The 18296-nt window shown below is 37.3% G+C and overlaps 1 protein-coding gene across 6 annotated transcripts in view; it reads left to right on the top strand.

Annotated features, from left to right (window-relative positions):
* The window catches only part of OTULIN (OTU deubiquitinase with linear linkage specificity), a 31238-nt gene that overhangs the window by 1519 nt on the left and 11423 nt on the right, over positions 1-18296 (top strand). For 4 of the 6 annotated variants that reach the window (XM_067569946.1, XM_067569935.1, XM_067569941.1 and 1 more), the window contains 4 exons: positions 1798-2133; positions 11027-11103; positions 12068-12162; positions 15041-15184. In XM_067569946.1, the coding sequence (XP_067426047.1) occupies positions 1798-2133; positions 11027-11103; positions 12068-12162; positions 15041-15184 (652 nt within the window). The remainder of the gene's footprint in view (positions 1-1797; positions 2134-11026; positions 11104-12067; positions 12163-15040; positions 15185-18296) is intronic. The other 2 variants (XM_067569958.1, XM_067569952.1) reach the window with 2 other exon arrangements.

Raw genomic sequence — 18296 nt, 5'->3', positions numbered from 1 at the left:
TTCTTGGGTTTTGTGCTCATATTTCCAGTTATACTGGAAGAATATTAGCTGAGACTATTTCACTTATTTAGTGTTCTTTTACATATGCTTATTCCTTTTCTATGTCCGGATTGAATATTATATAAATAAAGACTAGGTTTGCATGGATAACCAGATACACCTTTTTAAATCACCCAATTCTGTATAGTATTTTTCATTAACCTAGTTGGAAAGTTTTATAAATTATATAAAGATTTGTCTTTTATACTAAAAGTAGATTTATGACGGGGGTTCTCAAACATTTTTTGCTGGGGACCCCTTTGAAAATATTTTAGGCTGTGACAACCCTTCTCCCCCCATGCCATGCCATCCTTCTCGGCATGCGCGAGGGCTGACAGCTCGTGACCCACCCATAAAAACTTTGTGAGGGGTCATGGCTCCCAGTTTCAGAGCCCTTGATTTATAGTTTAAATCAACTAGAATATTGCATTCAGGGGTTTTAGTACCATTATAATTCTTGGCATTGAACGTTTACAGCTAGTTTACAAACATCAATTAATCAATTACAAACCCATTTTAATTACTTAACCTCAGTTTAATATTTGAAGCACAGAGCTGTCATGTGGCTTAGTCAAAGTATACAGTTAATAGGAACAGAGCATCTTACCCATGGATAGGTGTCTGAGGGGTAAAAATGAAATCATCCTTCTCTTGTTTTACCATTATCAAAGGAGTAAAAACACTTTTTTTTTAAATAGAGAGAAACTTAAACTTAGGTCTGTACATATTTTACCTACTGTTATTACAAGGTGCAAGTGATGCTGAAGATTACCGTAATTAAAATAATAAAATGGATACAATCTTTTTCCATCTAGATTAGTTGTTTTTAGTCAATTTCACTGTTACCCTATATTCAGTGTCCCTATTTGGGGTCTTCAAATAAAATTTGAGAGAGAAACATTTTTTAAAGATTGGGAGAACAAAAAATTGGCAGTGGAGTCCAGGGAAAATCTGGTATCTTAATTACATTTTTTAAAGCTGATCAGATTTCACAGTGTCCTTTTATGTAGAGCCAAAAAAGTAAATAGCACTTTAACAGGTATTGTAATCCATTCCCTCAAAGAGTTCACAATCTAAAGGTATGGAGAGGTAAAATACTTATCAGACTTAGCAGAATATGCAGATTTTCAGAAATATCTTGCAGGAGTTGGACTCAGGATTCATTAACTGAGAGACTGCCAAATGGTATGGGTGGTAAAGGGAACAATAGCAGAAGTGCAAAGGTGTATAAAGCAGGGAGAGATGCAGCAGGAAATAAGGACAGAAGTGTCAGGAAAGAGGTGCAGTTCAGAAAATACACTTTATGATAGTATACCTGATTTCTGGGTTTGTTTTCGATTTCAGATGCATATACATTTTTCTGTGACATCTATAAAGCACTAGAAGTCCCTTCTCCAGAGTAACTTAAAACTGTAATGGATAAAGCAATAGTATAATGGTTCTTAGATTTGTGCATCTCAGTGGCCTGTTAGAGGATACTTGGTATTTGAAAGGGCAGGTGTCTGAGAGGAATTTTAGCTTGAGGAGTAGTCTATAGAAATAAAAATAGATACTGTAGGTAAGAATCTTGCACTGACTAGATGATCTTCATATCCAAATTTTCTGATATATTGTTTTTGCTTTGTATGCCGAAAAATGGCCAATTAACCTTACATCGAGGACAGCTAGGAGATATTTTGTGTCAAATTATTGTAACTTTGGCAAAAATATCCTCATTCATCCACACAAATATACCTTATATATTTATGTATTTCAAAGCCAGAGTATTTTTCAGTGGAGGACAAGCAAGCCCACTGGCCCTTCTGCTAGTGCAGAAGAAACACAGAAGAAAGATACTGCGATGATAAATTTGACTAGACATGAAAAGGAAAAGTATATTCCTAGTGATGAACTTTCTTCAGCAAGTGCAGCTGGTGACCAGAAAGAGAAACCTGCATTAGAAACCAGAAAAGAATGTGCACGTACAAGTCATGGAAAAGCTAGTCAGGCACATGACCTGAAGGCATTCCTGATCAACCAAGATGCCCATAAAAACTGCCAAGTAAAGCTGTCCGTGTCAAGTAGCTCTTCAGCAATGGAGTTGTCTGCAGACAAGTGAGTTGTTATAATAAGTTTGCTGTAAAGTCAGACACTTTGATTTCTCTGTTTTTAATATTAATGTAAGTAAAGTAGGCATAAATGCCAAAGGAATTGCTAGTTGCATGTGAATAATTAGTGTTCATTACTGTTCATGAGACCTAGCTTGAATCTTTCACATCCTTAACTGGAGGGATGTGGTTGCATCTCAGTAACTTGTGGCTAGATGGACCTCATGGTACTTCATAGCAGTACCCTTTGGTCAGTCTAGAGGAAGTGCTGATGAGCTTTGAAGATCTTTTAGGCTGGATGTAGGGCCTTGAGAATTGTAGGAATACATAGGGGTATTGTAAACCAAGGGACCAATCTTATAAACACTTAATCATAGGGACAGGGCTAACTACTGGGAATAGGAATATATTTTATTATCTTAAAATGTTTAACTTCTGCTGTGAAAGAATGCTCTGTGCTCTGATATTTTGAACTCAGTGGAAGTTCTGCCTGCAAGAACCACAAGAGTAGGTGTGTTTAAACATAATCTGCAACCTTGTAAAGGAGAAATTAAGGAAAAAATGGGGAGGTGGGCAAATGGGGGGAGATGAACTAACCAATAATTTTGTGGACCTTCAGGATTAGTTTAATTAACTCATTTTAGCCTCAGAACTTTTCCAGTCCTTTGTATTTCTAGAGTTTTGATCTGTTGACCCTGACTTTTTAAAGGTTTGATTTAAATATAGCAGAATGCTGGTAGGTGAAGGTGGCACATTTTGCTTCCCTAAAGAACAAAGGCAAAACTCTAAGGCCTGGTGTACACTAGAAAATTAGATTGGCATAACTACATCGCTCAGGGGTGTGAAAAATCCATGCAATCCATGAAAAAATTGGTGTTAAGCCAAACTACGTCCCGGTGTAGAAAAAGCTAGGTTGATGGAAGAATACTTCCATTGACCTTGCTACCACCTCTCAGGGAGGTAGATTACCAATACGGATAAGAGGCTCCCTCTCGTTGATGTAGATAGTGTCTACAATGAAGTGAAACGGTGGCACAGCTGCTGTAGCATTTTGAGTGTACACAAGCCCTTACTATAGTGAGAGTGGGATCAGAAATAAACTCTCTCTGTGTTGTAGCTCTGTCTAAAATTTCAGGCCTAAATCTGTGATCTCTTACTTGCCTGAGAAGTAAGATTAAGATTAAGTTGGGGACTACTTGTGTGAGTGAGGATTTGCTGCAAAAACGCCATAAAGAGAAACACGTCTTCAAAGGGGGAGGGCCATGGGAAAATGAACAAGTTTTAAAAGTGTATTATAAACAGTGGAAAGTGAAAAGAAAATTAAATAAATATGAAAGTGATTGCTCTTTTTACTGTAGCATAGACGGATAAAATCTGGTAAAGCAATGTAGTGCTTTATCCTCATTATGCTATTAGTGACCTGCTGCCTTATTTAATAAACACCATCCAATGTGTACAACGAGTATAAAATTATTCATTTCCTCGTGGTGTTTTCTAAGGCGCACATCAAAGTGTTATTTTTTCTTAGTTGGAAAAAGTGACTAAGTATGAATATTGGCTTGAAAATGCTATTTATTTCATGTTTTCGCAAACTTGCTATTTAAGTAATTGATCCCCTTACATAAAATTGCAATATTTTCATGATTATTTGAAACTTCTGGCACATCAATAGTTTTTCTGGTATCTTGTAGTTAGATCTCATAGACTTCAGGAAGTCAGCCACCTCTTTTTTCATTTTATTTTAATTTTTGATGTTAGCTGCTCCTGTGTAATAAAGGCTTTTGTATTCCATTTAATTTATGCAGTTGAGTATCTGGATTTATCAATTTTATGAATAATACATCTGATCATTGCCAGCATTAAAAAGAATTAACATAATCCTCCCTTAATATGAGTTCATTTTAAAAAAAGTTGAAAAAAATTATAATTTACTGACTTGAAAAGCAATAAAACAGGAGATTAAAAAAAAAAAAATTCCTTTGATGCTTCATACATAAAGAGTATTTTGAATTCTGTGGTCTCAGTCCTGATGATCCTTGTTGAAGTCCTGTTGAAGTAAATGGAGACCAGTCAAATTAGTGAGTGTTTGCAGGACTGGGCCATTTGTAGTTTTTTGTTTGTTTTGTTTTTTGTTTGTTTTGTTTTTTTTGGGGGGGTGGGGTTTAATCATCATTTTTCTTTGCTAAATCATTTCTCTTTCTCTGATCACTTGGTCTGCTCTAGTTCGTGGTATTCTCATCCTTACAATTTTTCCTCTTTGCATTTTTTATATCATCCATTAAGATTCCCACAAATATCTGGTTTTTTTTAATCCTTGTGTGTACAACATGCAGCTCTCTCTCCCTTTTAAAATTCTTGAATATCATCTTTCTCACTTTTTAAAAAATTAAACTACATCTGGCTTAACTGTTAAGTGTTGTTGTTTAAGAACATATTAATGTTTCTTTGAACCCTTGTAGCCAGTTAGGGTTCTTGTTCTGTTCAGGTCATCTTCCTTTATGCCCTTTGTATTCTCAAGTTTCCTATTGGCACCTGTTTTGAGAAAAAATTTCAGACTCTTCCTTTGACCCAGAGTGTACACAGAAATTGAAGCAATTTAATTAATTTGGGTTCTAAATGGGTGCAACCTTTTTTGTGTACACTCAACTTCAGAGCATTTTCCACTAAAAATTGTCAAGCAAGTGCTTTTCACATCAATTTTGCTGACACCCAGCGAACAGAAAGTGGGGCAATATCCTAAAAGAATCTAACATTATCTTGCACTGAAGTAAATTAACTATTACATACAAAATACTTTCCCTGGTAAAAAATGTTATATAGACTGCTACATTCGAGCACTGGATATTTAGAAAGGTCAGAAGTTAGGTTGCCTATTTAACTTTAATTCACCTTCCTTGTGCTTTTATATGTGAGCAATTAATTAAAGCCTGTATTACAATGCCATTTTTTCCATAGGCCCCTCTGCTCATTCAGTGCACAGACTGGATAGTGTTAAGAGAATGAGGCAGCTGTTCAATATTTTTATTCTTATCTCTTAGTGATGCCCTATGTATCAACTGAACACCATCCAAAGGCTGCTGTGAATACAGAATTCTTTATTTCCTCCTGGTTTCTAGGGTACCCATTCCTATAATATTGAAGTACCTCACAAACATTAATGAATTTATCTCCACTGAGAGATAAGAGCGCATTATCCCCATTTTGCAGATGGAGAAACTGAGACAAAGATTTTGTCTGAGGCCACACAATGAATAAGTGGCAGAACCAAGATAAGTACTTGGGACTTCAAGACTCAGTGGTAGGAGTTGTGAGGAAAAACATCTTAAGAGAGAGCAGAACAAATTTACGAGGGTGATTGTATGACAGAATTGTTTGTGATGGTAGGGGCACGTTCAGCAGGCCTGGGGCTCACTTCCCATTTATGTGTTATGTTCCTAAAAGCTCAAGCTTCAGAGTTTCAGCTGGCCACTTGTAGGGATCCTCACTCCCAGCTCCCCAGTGTATTTATTTATTTATTTGTCTTTTGAAAGCATCAAAGATGGCCACGACTGGAGAGATGGAACACTGGGTAGGGTGGACCAGTACTCTGAGATGGCACAGAGCATTCTCTCTTATGCTTGGTTCTTGGTGGCTGGTTCTTGCTCACATTCTCAGGACCTAACTGATTGCCATATGTGAAGCTGGGAAGGAATTTTCCCCTATGTCAGATTGGGGGTGTCGTTAGTGTGTTTTCACTTTCTCCCCTGCAGCATGTGGGTGGGGTCACTCATCAGATTCATCTAAATATTTCAATTTAATTATTTCCCTGCCATTGCAAGGTGCCCTCATCTGTGGTGCACCTCGGCCCTTCCTATTCTCTGCCTGTGGCACGCAATAGTCTAGTCTCATGAGGGTGTAATACTTTGGGCTAATTTCAGTTGTTGGGTTTAGTGTGTGGACGCAGGGTGGCGTTGGTGGCCTGTGATATATAGGAGGCAGATGATTACAGCCCTGTGTGGATACACAAATGTGCATCTGCATCCGTCCCAATCAACTTACCTCTGACCACCATCTGCAGTCCAGGTCATCTGCACCAGCATGCACCCGCAGCTCTGGGGCCCCCAGTCAGCTATTTGGAGACTGGCCATGCTGCAGCCTCTGTCACTGATCAGCTGTTTGGGGGCCAGCACCTCCAGGCAGCTGTCAAACAGCTGATCTGCTGCAGGCAGGGGAGCCCCACAGAACAGCTGATCAGTGACCAGCTCCTACCCCAGTCTCAAAGGCGGGGAAACAGCCTCAAAGGCTATAAGCTGCAGGCAGTTGCATCCAATTCACCATCTGCAAAAAAAATGATCCACATATACCGTGGATTTGCAGGATTCTACAGATGATCCATTGGTTTCTTCTGGCCTTAAACTTTGTGTTCACTTTGCCAGACCACACTGCTTTACTGACAGTTGCTGAGCATCTGCAGCTCCCATTTACTTCATCTGCAGTTGTTTGTGAGTGCTTAGCACTTTTGCAAATCAGGCCCTGGATGATGCAAGTAGGGCACCAAGGACATTTTGGAACATAAAATTAACCTGGGAACACTTTGGTTTAAGTCACTTGTTCAGCATCACATAGGAACTCTGACAGAATCAAGGATACAAATAAGTTCTCCTGTGTGGTGTTCACCTGTTTTAATCATAAGACTATCTTTTCTCTTCCTTCAGTCCACTCTCTCATTTGCTGCACATCTCCCAACTTCTGCAGCAGATGAGTCACAAAAAATAGCATGTGATCATGTAATTGAGTAGTATCCTATAATGTGTATGAATAGGGAAGCAGAATTAAGGTTGTATAGCAATTGAAATTCTGACATTTCCAAACTTTCAAGTCAACTTTGTAATCTAAATAACATTCTTTTAACATACTTTCTTACAAGTAACTTATAAGGTTGTTTAAACAAAAAAGGTAAAACAAAGTTTATGATGTTCAGTGGTACCATGCCTTCCTCCCAAAAAAAAAAATGGTGACTCAAAGTTTATATGTCAGCCATACTGAACAGAACTTCCAAGGATTAAAAAAAAAAGGCACTTATCTGGCCTCAGAGCTTTCTCCCTGCTTCAGACTCTGGGAAAAAATCTTGCAAGTATCTCTTACAATGAAATGAGTTAGGTAACCTACATATATAGGTCAGTATCAGCCTCTCCTATAATAGAATAGATTTCCAAAGAGAACTTTCAGAAAATATATGTTTGAGCTTTACTATCATCACCTAAGATCAAAAGGTGGTGTGAAACTTTTTAATGTGTCTTGTTGCAAATATTTGATGAAATACTATTTAGAGCCATTGCACCTGTTAAATGTGGATTACTTTAGTGGAATTCATAGAGCTCTCTGAACACCTCTCAGCAAGTATACTGAAAAAGAGAGTCTGTCTGTGATATTTCTGTGAAAAATGTGTCCTCATGTCTTGGCATCCAGGCTCATATACAGGAATCTATTTTCAGGTTCCTAAGTGGCAGCTAGTGAAGAGTATAGTCCAAAATACGCAACATCTTTAATGAGAATCTGTTTTGTGTGATTGACTGACTGCTCTTTCCTTAAGACAACTTAGTCTTATCAAGTTTTGTCACTGAAGAACAAGTCTGTCTATTTATAATCTGTTAATGCTGTTGCTTGAGTCTCCAGGAGGGGTGATTTATGGCTTTCAATGTAAATAGTTAAGTAGGAGTATTTAAAAGCAATTAACATTCAGATAGTGTTGTGATGCTTACAGTTTGGCTTCCAAGATTAGTTCAGCCTCCTTGAAGACTCTTGGTTGAGTCCTTCTCTGTACGTAGTACAGATAATCAGTTCTATCACAGATGTGAGATTAAAATTCATAAGCATAGATGTGTCAACTTGGAAACCAAGTTGTATTTGACTATGCAATTCTAGTCATTCAAACACTTGGTGACAGTTTCTCCCTCAACAGATAAACTGCTTTTCTGAACAGATAAGCAGCTATTTTCAACAATCCCAAGGCTAGAGACATTCTCTTCCTTGTCACAGTATTCGTGGCTAAACACAGAAAAGTCTTTAAAGTCATGCCTTCCCCTTTCACTAATTTCCCTGTTGATTACAGGTAACACAGAAGCCTCACATTTATACTCTCTCGGGGATTGGGTTATGACATTAACCTGGTTACATGTATTTACCATATCATTATTAAACATACCAAAATTGTTATAAATTTGTTATACTGGACAGATTCTCTCCCAATTTTTGCTGTTGAGAGGAGCTGGACTCCCAGGATTATTCAGTTTCTGCTGTTCTTTTATTCCTTTGATTTGAAGTTTAAGTCTGGAAACTTGCCTCAGCTTCCAGTTCCAGTCTTCTGCATTCCTGGGCTCTCTTCAGCTCATTGGACTCTATTCTCAGCTTCTTTTTCCATCTCAGCTATCTTTTGCTTTTCTTACATTAAAAGTTCTGCCATTCTTCCCTCATTCTGAAGATGTAGGCTGTCTCTCAGGGCTTGCAGTTTGATTGCTTCATATGATTGTGGATCACTCATTGTGACTAACTTTAACCTTTAACACTCCCAGTGTCAAATTTTAAAATTTGGAGTAGTGTGGGATTCTGATCAAAACCCAAATGATCTGGTTCTGTGGATTCTGCTATGACTACCCCACCCTGACCTGTCCGTAGCTAAGGTAGCCCACCTGAAAATGCCAAGGTCAGGGCACGTTGCAAAAGGAGAGCAGATTCTCTCCCAAACTGGTGGCTAACATCAACCAGGTACAAACAGTGCCTCCGATTCCTTATGCTGGTTATCAAGAAGCTAAAACAAGAAGTTACATAGCTCTCTTTACTGCATTTCAGTCTCGGGCCCCCAATTAGCACTAGGTCCGGTAAAGAGAAGTTATTAAAACTCTATTCCCTTTACCAAAAATTTTCTCCTGATCCCCAAAGGGTCAGACACATTACCAAAGCATTATAAGTTTGGATCTTATCCAAAATACCATACTGCCAACCAATACTTTAGTAAGTAAAACTTGAGGTTTATTATAAAGGATAGAAACAAATGAGATGTTAAATGGTCAAAGCAATCAGATACAGACACATGACTTTAAAGTCCATATATATTAGATCTCAGTAGAACTGTGGCATTTGCAGGCTTGTACAGTTCCTCTGGAGTACATCCTATATCTGGATGGGTCTCAGTCCTTTGTTTCACAGCTTCAGTTGTAGATAAGTTGATCCAGAAAAAGAGGAAGCAGGAATGAAGATGATGGGGATGGTGCAGCTGCCTTTTATGTCCTTTTGTCATGTGGCTTGTTCCAAACACAGCCACACAGCACATGGCGTGGAAAAGCCTCAAAGTCAGAGTCCCCTGTCTCTAGGCATGTTCTTACAAGTCCTGGTGACTCATAAGGTATAGCCCCCAGATTCTTTCACTGGATTCATAGTACCTTTGAATTTCCTTGATGGGCCATTAAGCAGGCTAAGTGCTGCTGCCATCCTGTCTGGAGTGTCACCCAGAAACACAGCACAAGTTGAAATACAAATATGCCATACACATTTAGAATTTATAATACAAAATTGACACATACATATAAACATGCTTATCAATCTTAGTGAATTATAACCTTTCCCATGGTACCTGACATGGTATATCTCATACAAGTTATTGTAATTTTGCAATATTGATATCAATAATATTATAAATGGTCACCACTAATCCAGTGTCACAATTGTAGTTCAGTTTTGTAAGATAAGTAGGCATAGAGTTGAATAAAAATGAAATAAAAAATATAAATAACAATTTTATTAAGGCTATAAATGACAAAAACATGTTTTTCAAACTTTAACATATCCAATTACCACCTGACCAAATCAATCCATTTATTGTACCTTTGTCCCTCTACCATTCAGCTGTCTATCTTGTCTTCAAGGTGTAAGCTCTTTGGGGCAGAACACTACCTTTGTTTCTGCTTGAACAACACCGAGCATATTGTGGGCACTCTACTGGATGCTAATAAATAGAAGCATAGACTAGAATCATTGCTGGTAGTGACTAATATATAGCAGCCTTGTAATTTTTTTTCTTGTTCATGGAAAGCATGGGGTGGCAAGCTTTTGAAGTGTGAGTAAAAGCATTTTTTTTCCATTATAGTAAAAAGCAAATGAGTAGATAATATGCTTGATGGTAAATATTCATGAAGTTTTGTAAGGCTGAGATTGTTATAGTCAGATTACTATGTAATTATACGATGAATGCCTGGCAGAATCTGGGTTAGAGGAATACGCAGTATATCAATCATTTAAGACATGCTTTTGTCTTTCAAGTTCATGGCATCCAAACCAAACCTGTATTACTGGCTCCTACTGAGTATGCCACCTTAGCATGCTTTTTACTAGTTATGTTATGCCTGCCATTCAACCTCAGTGGAGCCTGTGCATAGGATTAAGGTAAGTATTTTTAATTTATTATATATTTTACAGTATTTGCTTTATCACACATGATGTATGATACAGTACTTAAGGCCTTTTAAACATAGCTAGAGTTGGCCAGTATTGTAAAAATAAAGAATTGAAAAATAATTACAAGATAAAAATGGGATTTATTTTACCATTCTATGCAGTCTCCAGCAGGGTTCACATCACCAGCAGAACACGTGGTAGGGCAGGAGGCAGTAATCTATTACTGGCATGGATGTCATGGAACTTGATCTATCCTAACTGTTTTCTTGGGGAGCGTTCGTTCACTACATAATTAAGATTTTATTTCCGTTAAAAATGCATAATATATGTAGATAATCTTAAAACATTAAATTTTCTGGTAATATTTTTTGTGCATGATTTAAGTAACTACATACAGTGGTAAATGAAGTAAATGTCAATGCTGACAAGACCTATGGTGTTATATGAAGTGTGTATCAATGTTATTTCAGTGAGGAGGACATGTACCGTGATGCAGAAGAAATAGAGAGAGAAAAAGTATTACCTGTTTGTGAGACAGGCTCCTCAGGTACATTTGAACTTTAGTATATGGCATTACACACACACACAGTAGAATAGCTTATTATAATATTAACACGTCTAGCTTTGTTGCCTTCATCTGCAAAGATCTTGTGCTCAACTATATCAGTGTGTAAATGTGATGGAGGCTACTGCTCACAGTTTGAACACAATGCACATTTTTATCCAGTGAAAACTATTTAGTATAAAATCATATGGGCCTCAATCAGATTATTACACACTACCTGTTCTTTATCTCTTTTTTTCAAAATTTCCACACACTCAATTGAAAGAGTTGGTGATGGATGATTTGTGTTGTGCTTGTATATGTGTAACAGGGCTTGAAAAATTTACCAAACACTTCTAGCTAATAGGCAATATGAAAGTTTCCACCACTAGGATCTGTGGTCGGTGTTCTTCACTGTTAGAGCACTACTACCAACTACTTGGAATGGAAGTTTGAGAGATTCCCAGGAAAAGTTGTGTTCCCAGAAAAAGTTGGGGAAACAAACCTCTCCTACCACACTTAGCTAGTAAATGTCTGATAAATGTGGGGTTCTTGCACCTCTGACTCTTTACTTTTGGAGTGAATGAAGGGACGCTCTCCTCTCATTCTATCTGGCTGTTGAGGGATGGAAAGTTTACCAGTCTCCTCTTTCTTTCATCTGATTTTTTGTGTTCGCGCGCGTGGTGTGGGGGAGTTGCTAGGATCTCTTCCTTGCTGGATCACACCATAATTTTTGTTTGCTCATAGCTTTCCTGAGCATTTCTTTCTTCTGATACTAACAAAAGATTTACTTTTTATCATTAGCTATGGGCTCTGCAACATGAAATTCTCTTTGATTAGCACTGGTTTTATTTTTTACTAAAATAGAGTATACTGATGAATAAAGTACAACTACTAAACAGTGTAGCTCTATTTTATATTTGTCCTTATTTTAACATTGTGTATTATATATGATCCATCTTGGCAGAAAATAAACTCAGTGTTGCACCTGAAATGGATATCATAGAGTACTGCCAAAAAGAATGGAGAGGAAGTACACCAATGGCAAAACTTATGAAAAAGGTATGAATACTTTTTTGTGCTTGAAAGTTTTTTTTTGTAACTTTTCGCCAGAATAATAAGTGTTTCCTGGATATGGGCCTAAATGCATGATTCTTTTATATGGAGGTGGTTGATAGGTATGAACTATGTGGTGTTCACAATAGTTCAATCATTATGTTTCTTTAACTGTTAAGGGCAGTGACTGATAGCAGAGAGTGTTGATAAAGACTTAATTTATTAAGGTTTTATATATACAAAGGCACTTTAATTGATACCATTTGTTATGAAAATGTTATTGGTACCAGGTCATTGAGATGGCTCTTGCCCATCAATTTAAAACCCTCTATCTGCGTATAATAAATGGCTGTCAACACTTTCTTTGCAGTTTGAAAGCAACTGATGCTGGGTGGATAACCAGAAATTATAACTTCAAAAAAGAAAAGATTTTTCTTTGAATTCGTTCAGGTGTTGAGACTTTAACCTGAGCCATTAATTCCTTTGAAAAACAGCTGGGTTTTTTGCATGTTCTCTTGCTTATATTACTCTCTTTTAAAGTGTACAGCATTACTTTCTGGTAGACCTAGAATAGTAGAATTTAAAAATAATAAATTTGTCTGAATTTTTTTAACTAACTAGCTCTTGGAATATCCATTTTTAATGGCTAAATTGTTTGAAAAATCATTAACAGAATATATAAGTAGATTTATAAAATACAATTTATTTTCTTTAAATGGGAAGAACTTTTTACTTAGGATCAAAATCTCACCTCCTTGTGCTGATGAGAGAAATAAAGGCCAAACTTTGCTTTAGCTATAAATGCCATTGACTGTAGTAGGGAGAACACAGAATCTAGAACTTTGGGTCCTATTAGATGAGCAAAGGAGGAACTGATCTTCAGCTTAATCTCATTTCTTCAGCCTTGGTTTCTCAATATGAACACATAGCATATACGTATTTTGGATGAGGAAAAATTTAGCAGAACACTTGAAATGCACACACTTCTTCGCCCAATGGAGAATAAGAGAGAATGAACCACATGTGAGAAATGTTGCTTAATGCACTGCTGGATGATGCTCATACTATGGTGATGAGGGTAGAATAAGAATTTAGAGAATAGAGCTCTTTTGTTTTAAACTCACTTTATTTTTTAATTCTTAAATCTAAACTTTTTGTTTATTTGGGGTCCTGAACAGTTTTTACTATTTTTAAAATAATTTTTAAAAAGCCTTTTTGTTTACTTTGAGTAGTAATTATTACTTTGCAATGGGCTTTAAGTGTCATTAGACTAAATTCTGTGAGAGCAGAATTTGACCCACTGAATGAAATTTACAGTGTTGCTGGACTTCAGTTCAGGCCTGACCAAGAAAACACAAAATGAGGCCAGAATTGATTGTAAGGTTTCACGTCTCAGGGTAACTTCCCTTAGTCTGCTGATGAATGCATGGGTGGTGTGCATTGCAACAGTGTGGATTGGCAATACTGGAATAGAAAAAACAACAACAACAACATAGTTTTTATCATTAAAATGGTCTTTCTCTTCAGCACATCCCAAAGCAAACACTTTGATACTGGAGCAGAAATACAAGCAGTCATGAGGCATTAAATAAAACAGGTGTGGTAAAGTGTGGTAGTCTTATGTGTAAACAAGACACAGCTCTATGGTAATATTGCTTAATAACAGCTGAATTAAAGCAAGTTTTTTGTCATACTTGTGCAATTGGGTGTCAGAACAACAGTCTACTGCTCTTACCAGAGGTTTGTATGATTTGTATGTATTGCCAGTTTCAACAGAAATAAAAAGCCTGCTTAGTGCCATTCAAGCTTTTCTCTTTTCACTCAGTCTATGTATAGTTCTAAAGCACCATTGCCATAGTCTCAGCACTATCGTGCACAGTGTCTTGTGCCAGTGGGACAACCATCCTGCATCCTATTTTTGGCTTGTGTTGTTTTCTGTCTTGGCAAGAACATTACTAGATTCTGTTCATAATCTGTCTTGCAATTCTCCCCTGATATAAAAGGTTATACTTTGAGGGGCAGGGAGGAGGTGGAGGAATCTAACAAAGTGGTTTTTGGGTGGAGTGAGAATAGCGGAGCAAATGGTATGATTAAAAAATGAGGAGGAAAATGAAGATACTTTATTTGCTTGATATCATTCATTACCTCTCTTTTTGGTATGAGTGTTGAAGAAAAATCTAATTTTTCAACACATAATATTAACAATTTTGTTAATTTAATGCTGTTGTAAAACTGGAGTCCTCTGTATTTTCACAGACATGTGCTTCAGGCAGTGTCAATGCACGCTTCTCTATGCTGACCTGCCAATAAGCCTCAACTCTGCAATGGTGAGAACACCTGCAGGATGTAAGAGGCTGGTTCAGGATCATTCTACATGTTTTAATTAATGTGCCAGTTCTGAGGCTAATATTTCACATGGTCCATCCAACATCTTTAGTAATTTCTTTTGGTCACTACCAATCTACAGAAGGCTGTGTTCAGACCAAGTAGTATTATAGGTTGAATTTTCAAAAGTGCCTAAGGGATTCAGGAGCACAGACCCCAGTGAAAGTCTGTGACTTGTGCTCCTTAACTCACTTAAGCACTGTAACCAATCCCCTGAACCTTCTAATAAGCCTTTACTTTTAGTGATGATTGGTTTGATTTCTCATTTCAGCTACTGTGGAGTGTTTTTTTTTTTTTTTTTCATAGCTTCTTCTCCTATTATACTTCTCAAACAAAAGCATTTTAATTTTCTTTGTGGAATATTGGGCCAAATGCTGTGACTGTTAAATAGATCTGTAATTTGGGCATTTAATTTGGGCATTTATGTCAGGACTAATGAAATGACGGTTGGATGGATTTTTTGCATAGTCATTGCAATTTATTTTGTATTCTTATACAGGGATATGAAGCAGTTTCTCAGAAATTTACCTCTATAAGGAGAGTGCGTGGTGATAACTATTGTGCTCTCAGAGCAACATTGTTCCAGGCCCTGAGCCAAGCTTCTGAGCTTCCTGACTGGCTTCAGAGTGAGGACTTAACATTGGTATGCTTCGAACGTATAATATATCTTATGATAGGGAGAAAATGTTGGTTACTTATTGGAGGCAGTTTTATGGCCTCATTGCTGTACTGCATGAGCACCGCAAAACACTGATGAATCTATTATCTCAACACTCCAGTGAAATTAGGATGTACTATTGTTACAGTTTCAGAGGTAACTGCATCTCTATTCCCCTGCTGTGGTCGATTCCAGGAGTGCTCAGGCAGGGCTCAGGTCTCCAGCCATCACATAGCTCTATGTGGGGAGTCGGGTCCTTGTCCTGCTTCCTTCTGATGGTGGTTTCTTAAGGTTGCACAACCCCCTGCCATACATGTGATAATCCCAGCCAGCCAGGGCTTTGCTTTCTCTCCAAGGACTACAAACAGTGAATTACCAGCATTTACAAATTACTGCACAGCTCTTTCTCAGCAGGCACATTTATTCTTGGGGTAAAAGCTTTAAACAGAATACATACATAAGTTCCTACATGCTTATCAATAAACATACCAAAAATAGCCCATCTATCCTATAGGCTTAGTAGGCCAGTGTCCTTCCATCCCTTCATAAGGATAACAGCCCACTGGGACAAAAGCACAAGTCTATTTGCTTGGTCAGAAGGAAGGCCCTGTGTCCATTCAAAACTCATCTTTTTTTATACCAAAGTCGCTTTCTTTGTTTGGTCTCTGGAAATCCAGTTTGAATCACCATATGCAAACCTCCCCAAGGAATGGTACATCTCTAGAGTTGTTCAGTGTCAGTATTGTGCCTTAATCACATCCACACACATTGGTTTTAGTTCCTAGAGGAGCTGTGGTAAGCCTCCCCCATGGATTAGAGCATAATCACATATAAATCATTCATACATTTGATACAGTGGTCCCCAAAGATACTGCATGGCACTGTAATATCTGTCACAGCTACTAATCCAGTTTTAAAGATGATGGAAAATTGAGGCAGAGAGAGATACGAAGTGATTCTTAGAGCTGGGAACTTAACCTAGGTCTCCTTAGTCACAGCCCAGTGATTTGACCACAAGACCATCCATCCTCTACTACTATTCTTAGTTCCTTTATTTTATGTAGTATGGAAGTCAGTATAAAGAATTTATTGAATTTGTGACACTATTCAAAAGAATTAATATGCCTTAATTTAAATTAAATATTTAAGATTTCTGTTGAATTAATTAATCTTCAGTGGAACTTCAACGTTTGTGAATAACTATCTTGAGATTAAATTTATTGCTCCTTTTGGAAACTGTAATTTTTTGCTATTAAGGGAAAGATATATTGAGTTCAGCAACTCCCTTGTCCATCTATAGTTCTATGTTTTCTTCCCTACCTCAAAACTGAAGGTGCATTGGTAGTAGTGGTCAAAAATGTTTCTGTTCTACTTCTGTGGATAACAAGAATGTTTTAGCTTTTGATACTTGCACTCTATTGCTTCACAAGCAATAAATTCACTTTTTAAAAAAGAAGAGTTTGCTACTGGAAGCTGTGGAGATTCTGTGGTCTAATACACAATGTTCAGAACCCATAACAGATACATTTTTCATTGTCTGCAGAGTTTGGTCAGAATGATCCTATGCTCTAATGTAAGCCTAGCCAAATTATTTGGCAGTTGAACAGTGCTCTTGTTACAATGTTATTGTAAAAATCCTGATTGCTTCAGATACTTCATTAATGAGTCAAATTGAAAATACACTTAAAGTGGCAATTGTTTTGAATTTCACTTATATTGTACCTTGAGTTTTTATTACAATGCATTTGGCATTACAAATAGGAAATGAATATTCCTTGTTTCCTTCGTTGCACAGTTCTAGATCTATATTTTAATTGCAGAACTGTTTTGGCATAAAAAGGCTTAGTGCCCCAATTCAGCACTATTTTTGAGATAATAAAGCTTAAGTCCCTTACTTAAATCCAGTTTTAAAACTTCCCAAATGTGATAGATATATCAGTGAACTTCTGCTGAAATGCTGTTTTTTAACTTCTGACAGCAGCACTGCTATGGATTACATCTGCACCAACAGTATAATACAAGGGACTTCTTCTTAAAAATAGTCTTTAGGGGTGACCCACTGCCAGCCTCCTGAAAATGAAACCTCCCAAAATACATTTGTGAGGGGTTGTGTCAAAGAGCATTAGCGCATGAGAGTTTTCTAGAGGTGTGTGATCCCTACTTTGTGGTTTTTTTAAATATATTCACTTCCTATTTTCTTAACTTTTTCTACCAATCAGACTGTAAAATACTGATATTGAAATTGTTGAAAATATTGTGAGTTTTTATTTTGTGCAATATTTAAAAGGTGGGTGAATTACCATAATATAGTAAGGTTTGTGTTGTGCTGAAATTCATTCAGCAGTGGATGTAAAGGGAGCAGCAGGGTGCACGCAGAGAAGTATATTAGTGGCAATTAGCAATACTTCAATCTTGAATTTAAAAAAAAAATGTTTTAAATTACAAATATACTGATTTTAGGATTCGGGTATTGCATGTTTTTGTCTTTAAATGGCTATTGAAGTAACTATGGCCCCAGAAAAGGAAAATAAAATTTTGGTTGTTCTTCGAGTGCTTGTCCCTTTATATAGTGGATTATAGTTACTTCAGGTTGCCCATTGCATCCAGGACAGAGATTTTTCCATAGCAGTGTCTGTGTGATTCGCATGTGTGCCCCTGCTCACCTGGTGCTCTATACCAAGGGAATAAAAGGGGTTGATAGTGGCAGTTCATCTTCATCCTAGATCCCAAGAGGAATGGAACTTAAGTGTTTGTGCTGTTTTTTTCAGCTTTTTCTGTGAATAGTTTTACAATTTTCATAGTTAGCTAGTTTACTATAATTGGTTACAATATAGCTTTAGAGGTCGTTCTCTATTTTGGAATACTCCTCCATGACAGGGAGCTGTTTCAATACTCCCCCACACTCTGAACTTCCAGCAATTGCAGGGGGGTATGCCCAGGATCCCCAGCTTCAAAAATTGCTATATTTGCCACAAGCCCTTCCCGGTCACACCCACTATCACAACACTTGTCTGTACCCTTTGGGGGAAGTACTCGTCCTGTCAAGGTACAGCATCTACATGTTGTTCCTAAATAGAAATAAGGAGTCCAGGGTATT

This window comes from Emydura macquarii, unplaced genomic scaffold, assembly GCF_026122565.2.
Source record: "Emydura macquarii macquarii isolate MOO-44397 ecotype Brisbane River unplaced genomic scaffold, CSIRO-AGI_Emac_v2 contig_320, whole genome shotgun sequence".
NCBI classification, from domain to species: domain Eukaryota; kingdom Metazoa; phylum Chordata; order Testudines; family Chelidae; genus Emydura; species Emydura macquarii.
This window is presented reverse-complemented; position numbering and strand designations above follow the sequence as displayed.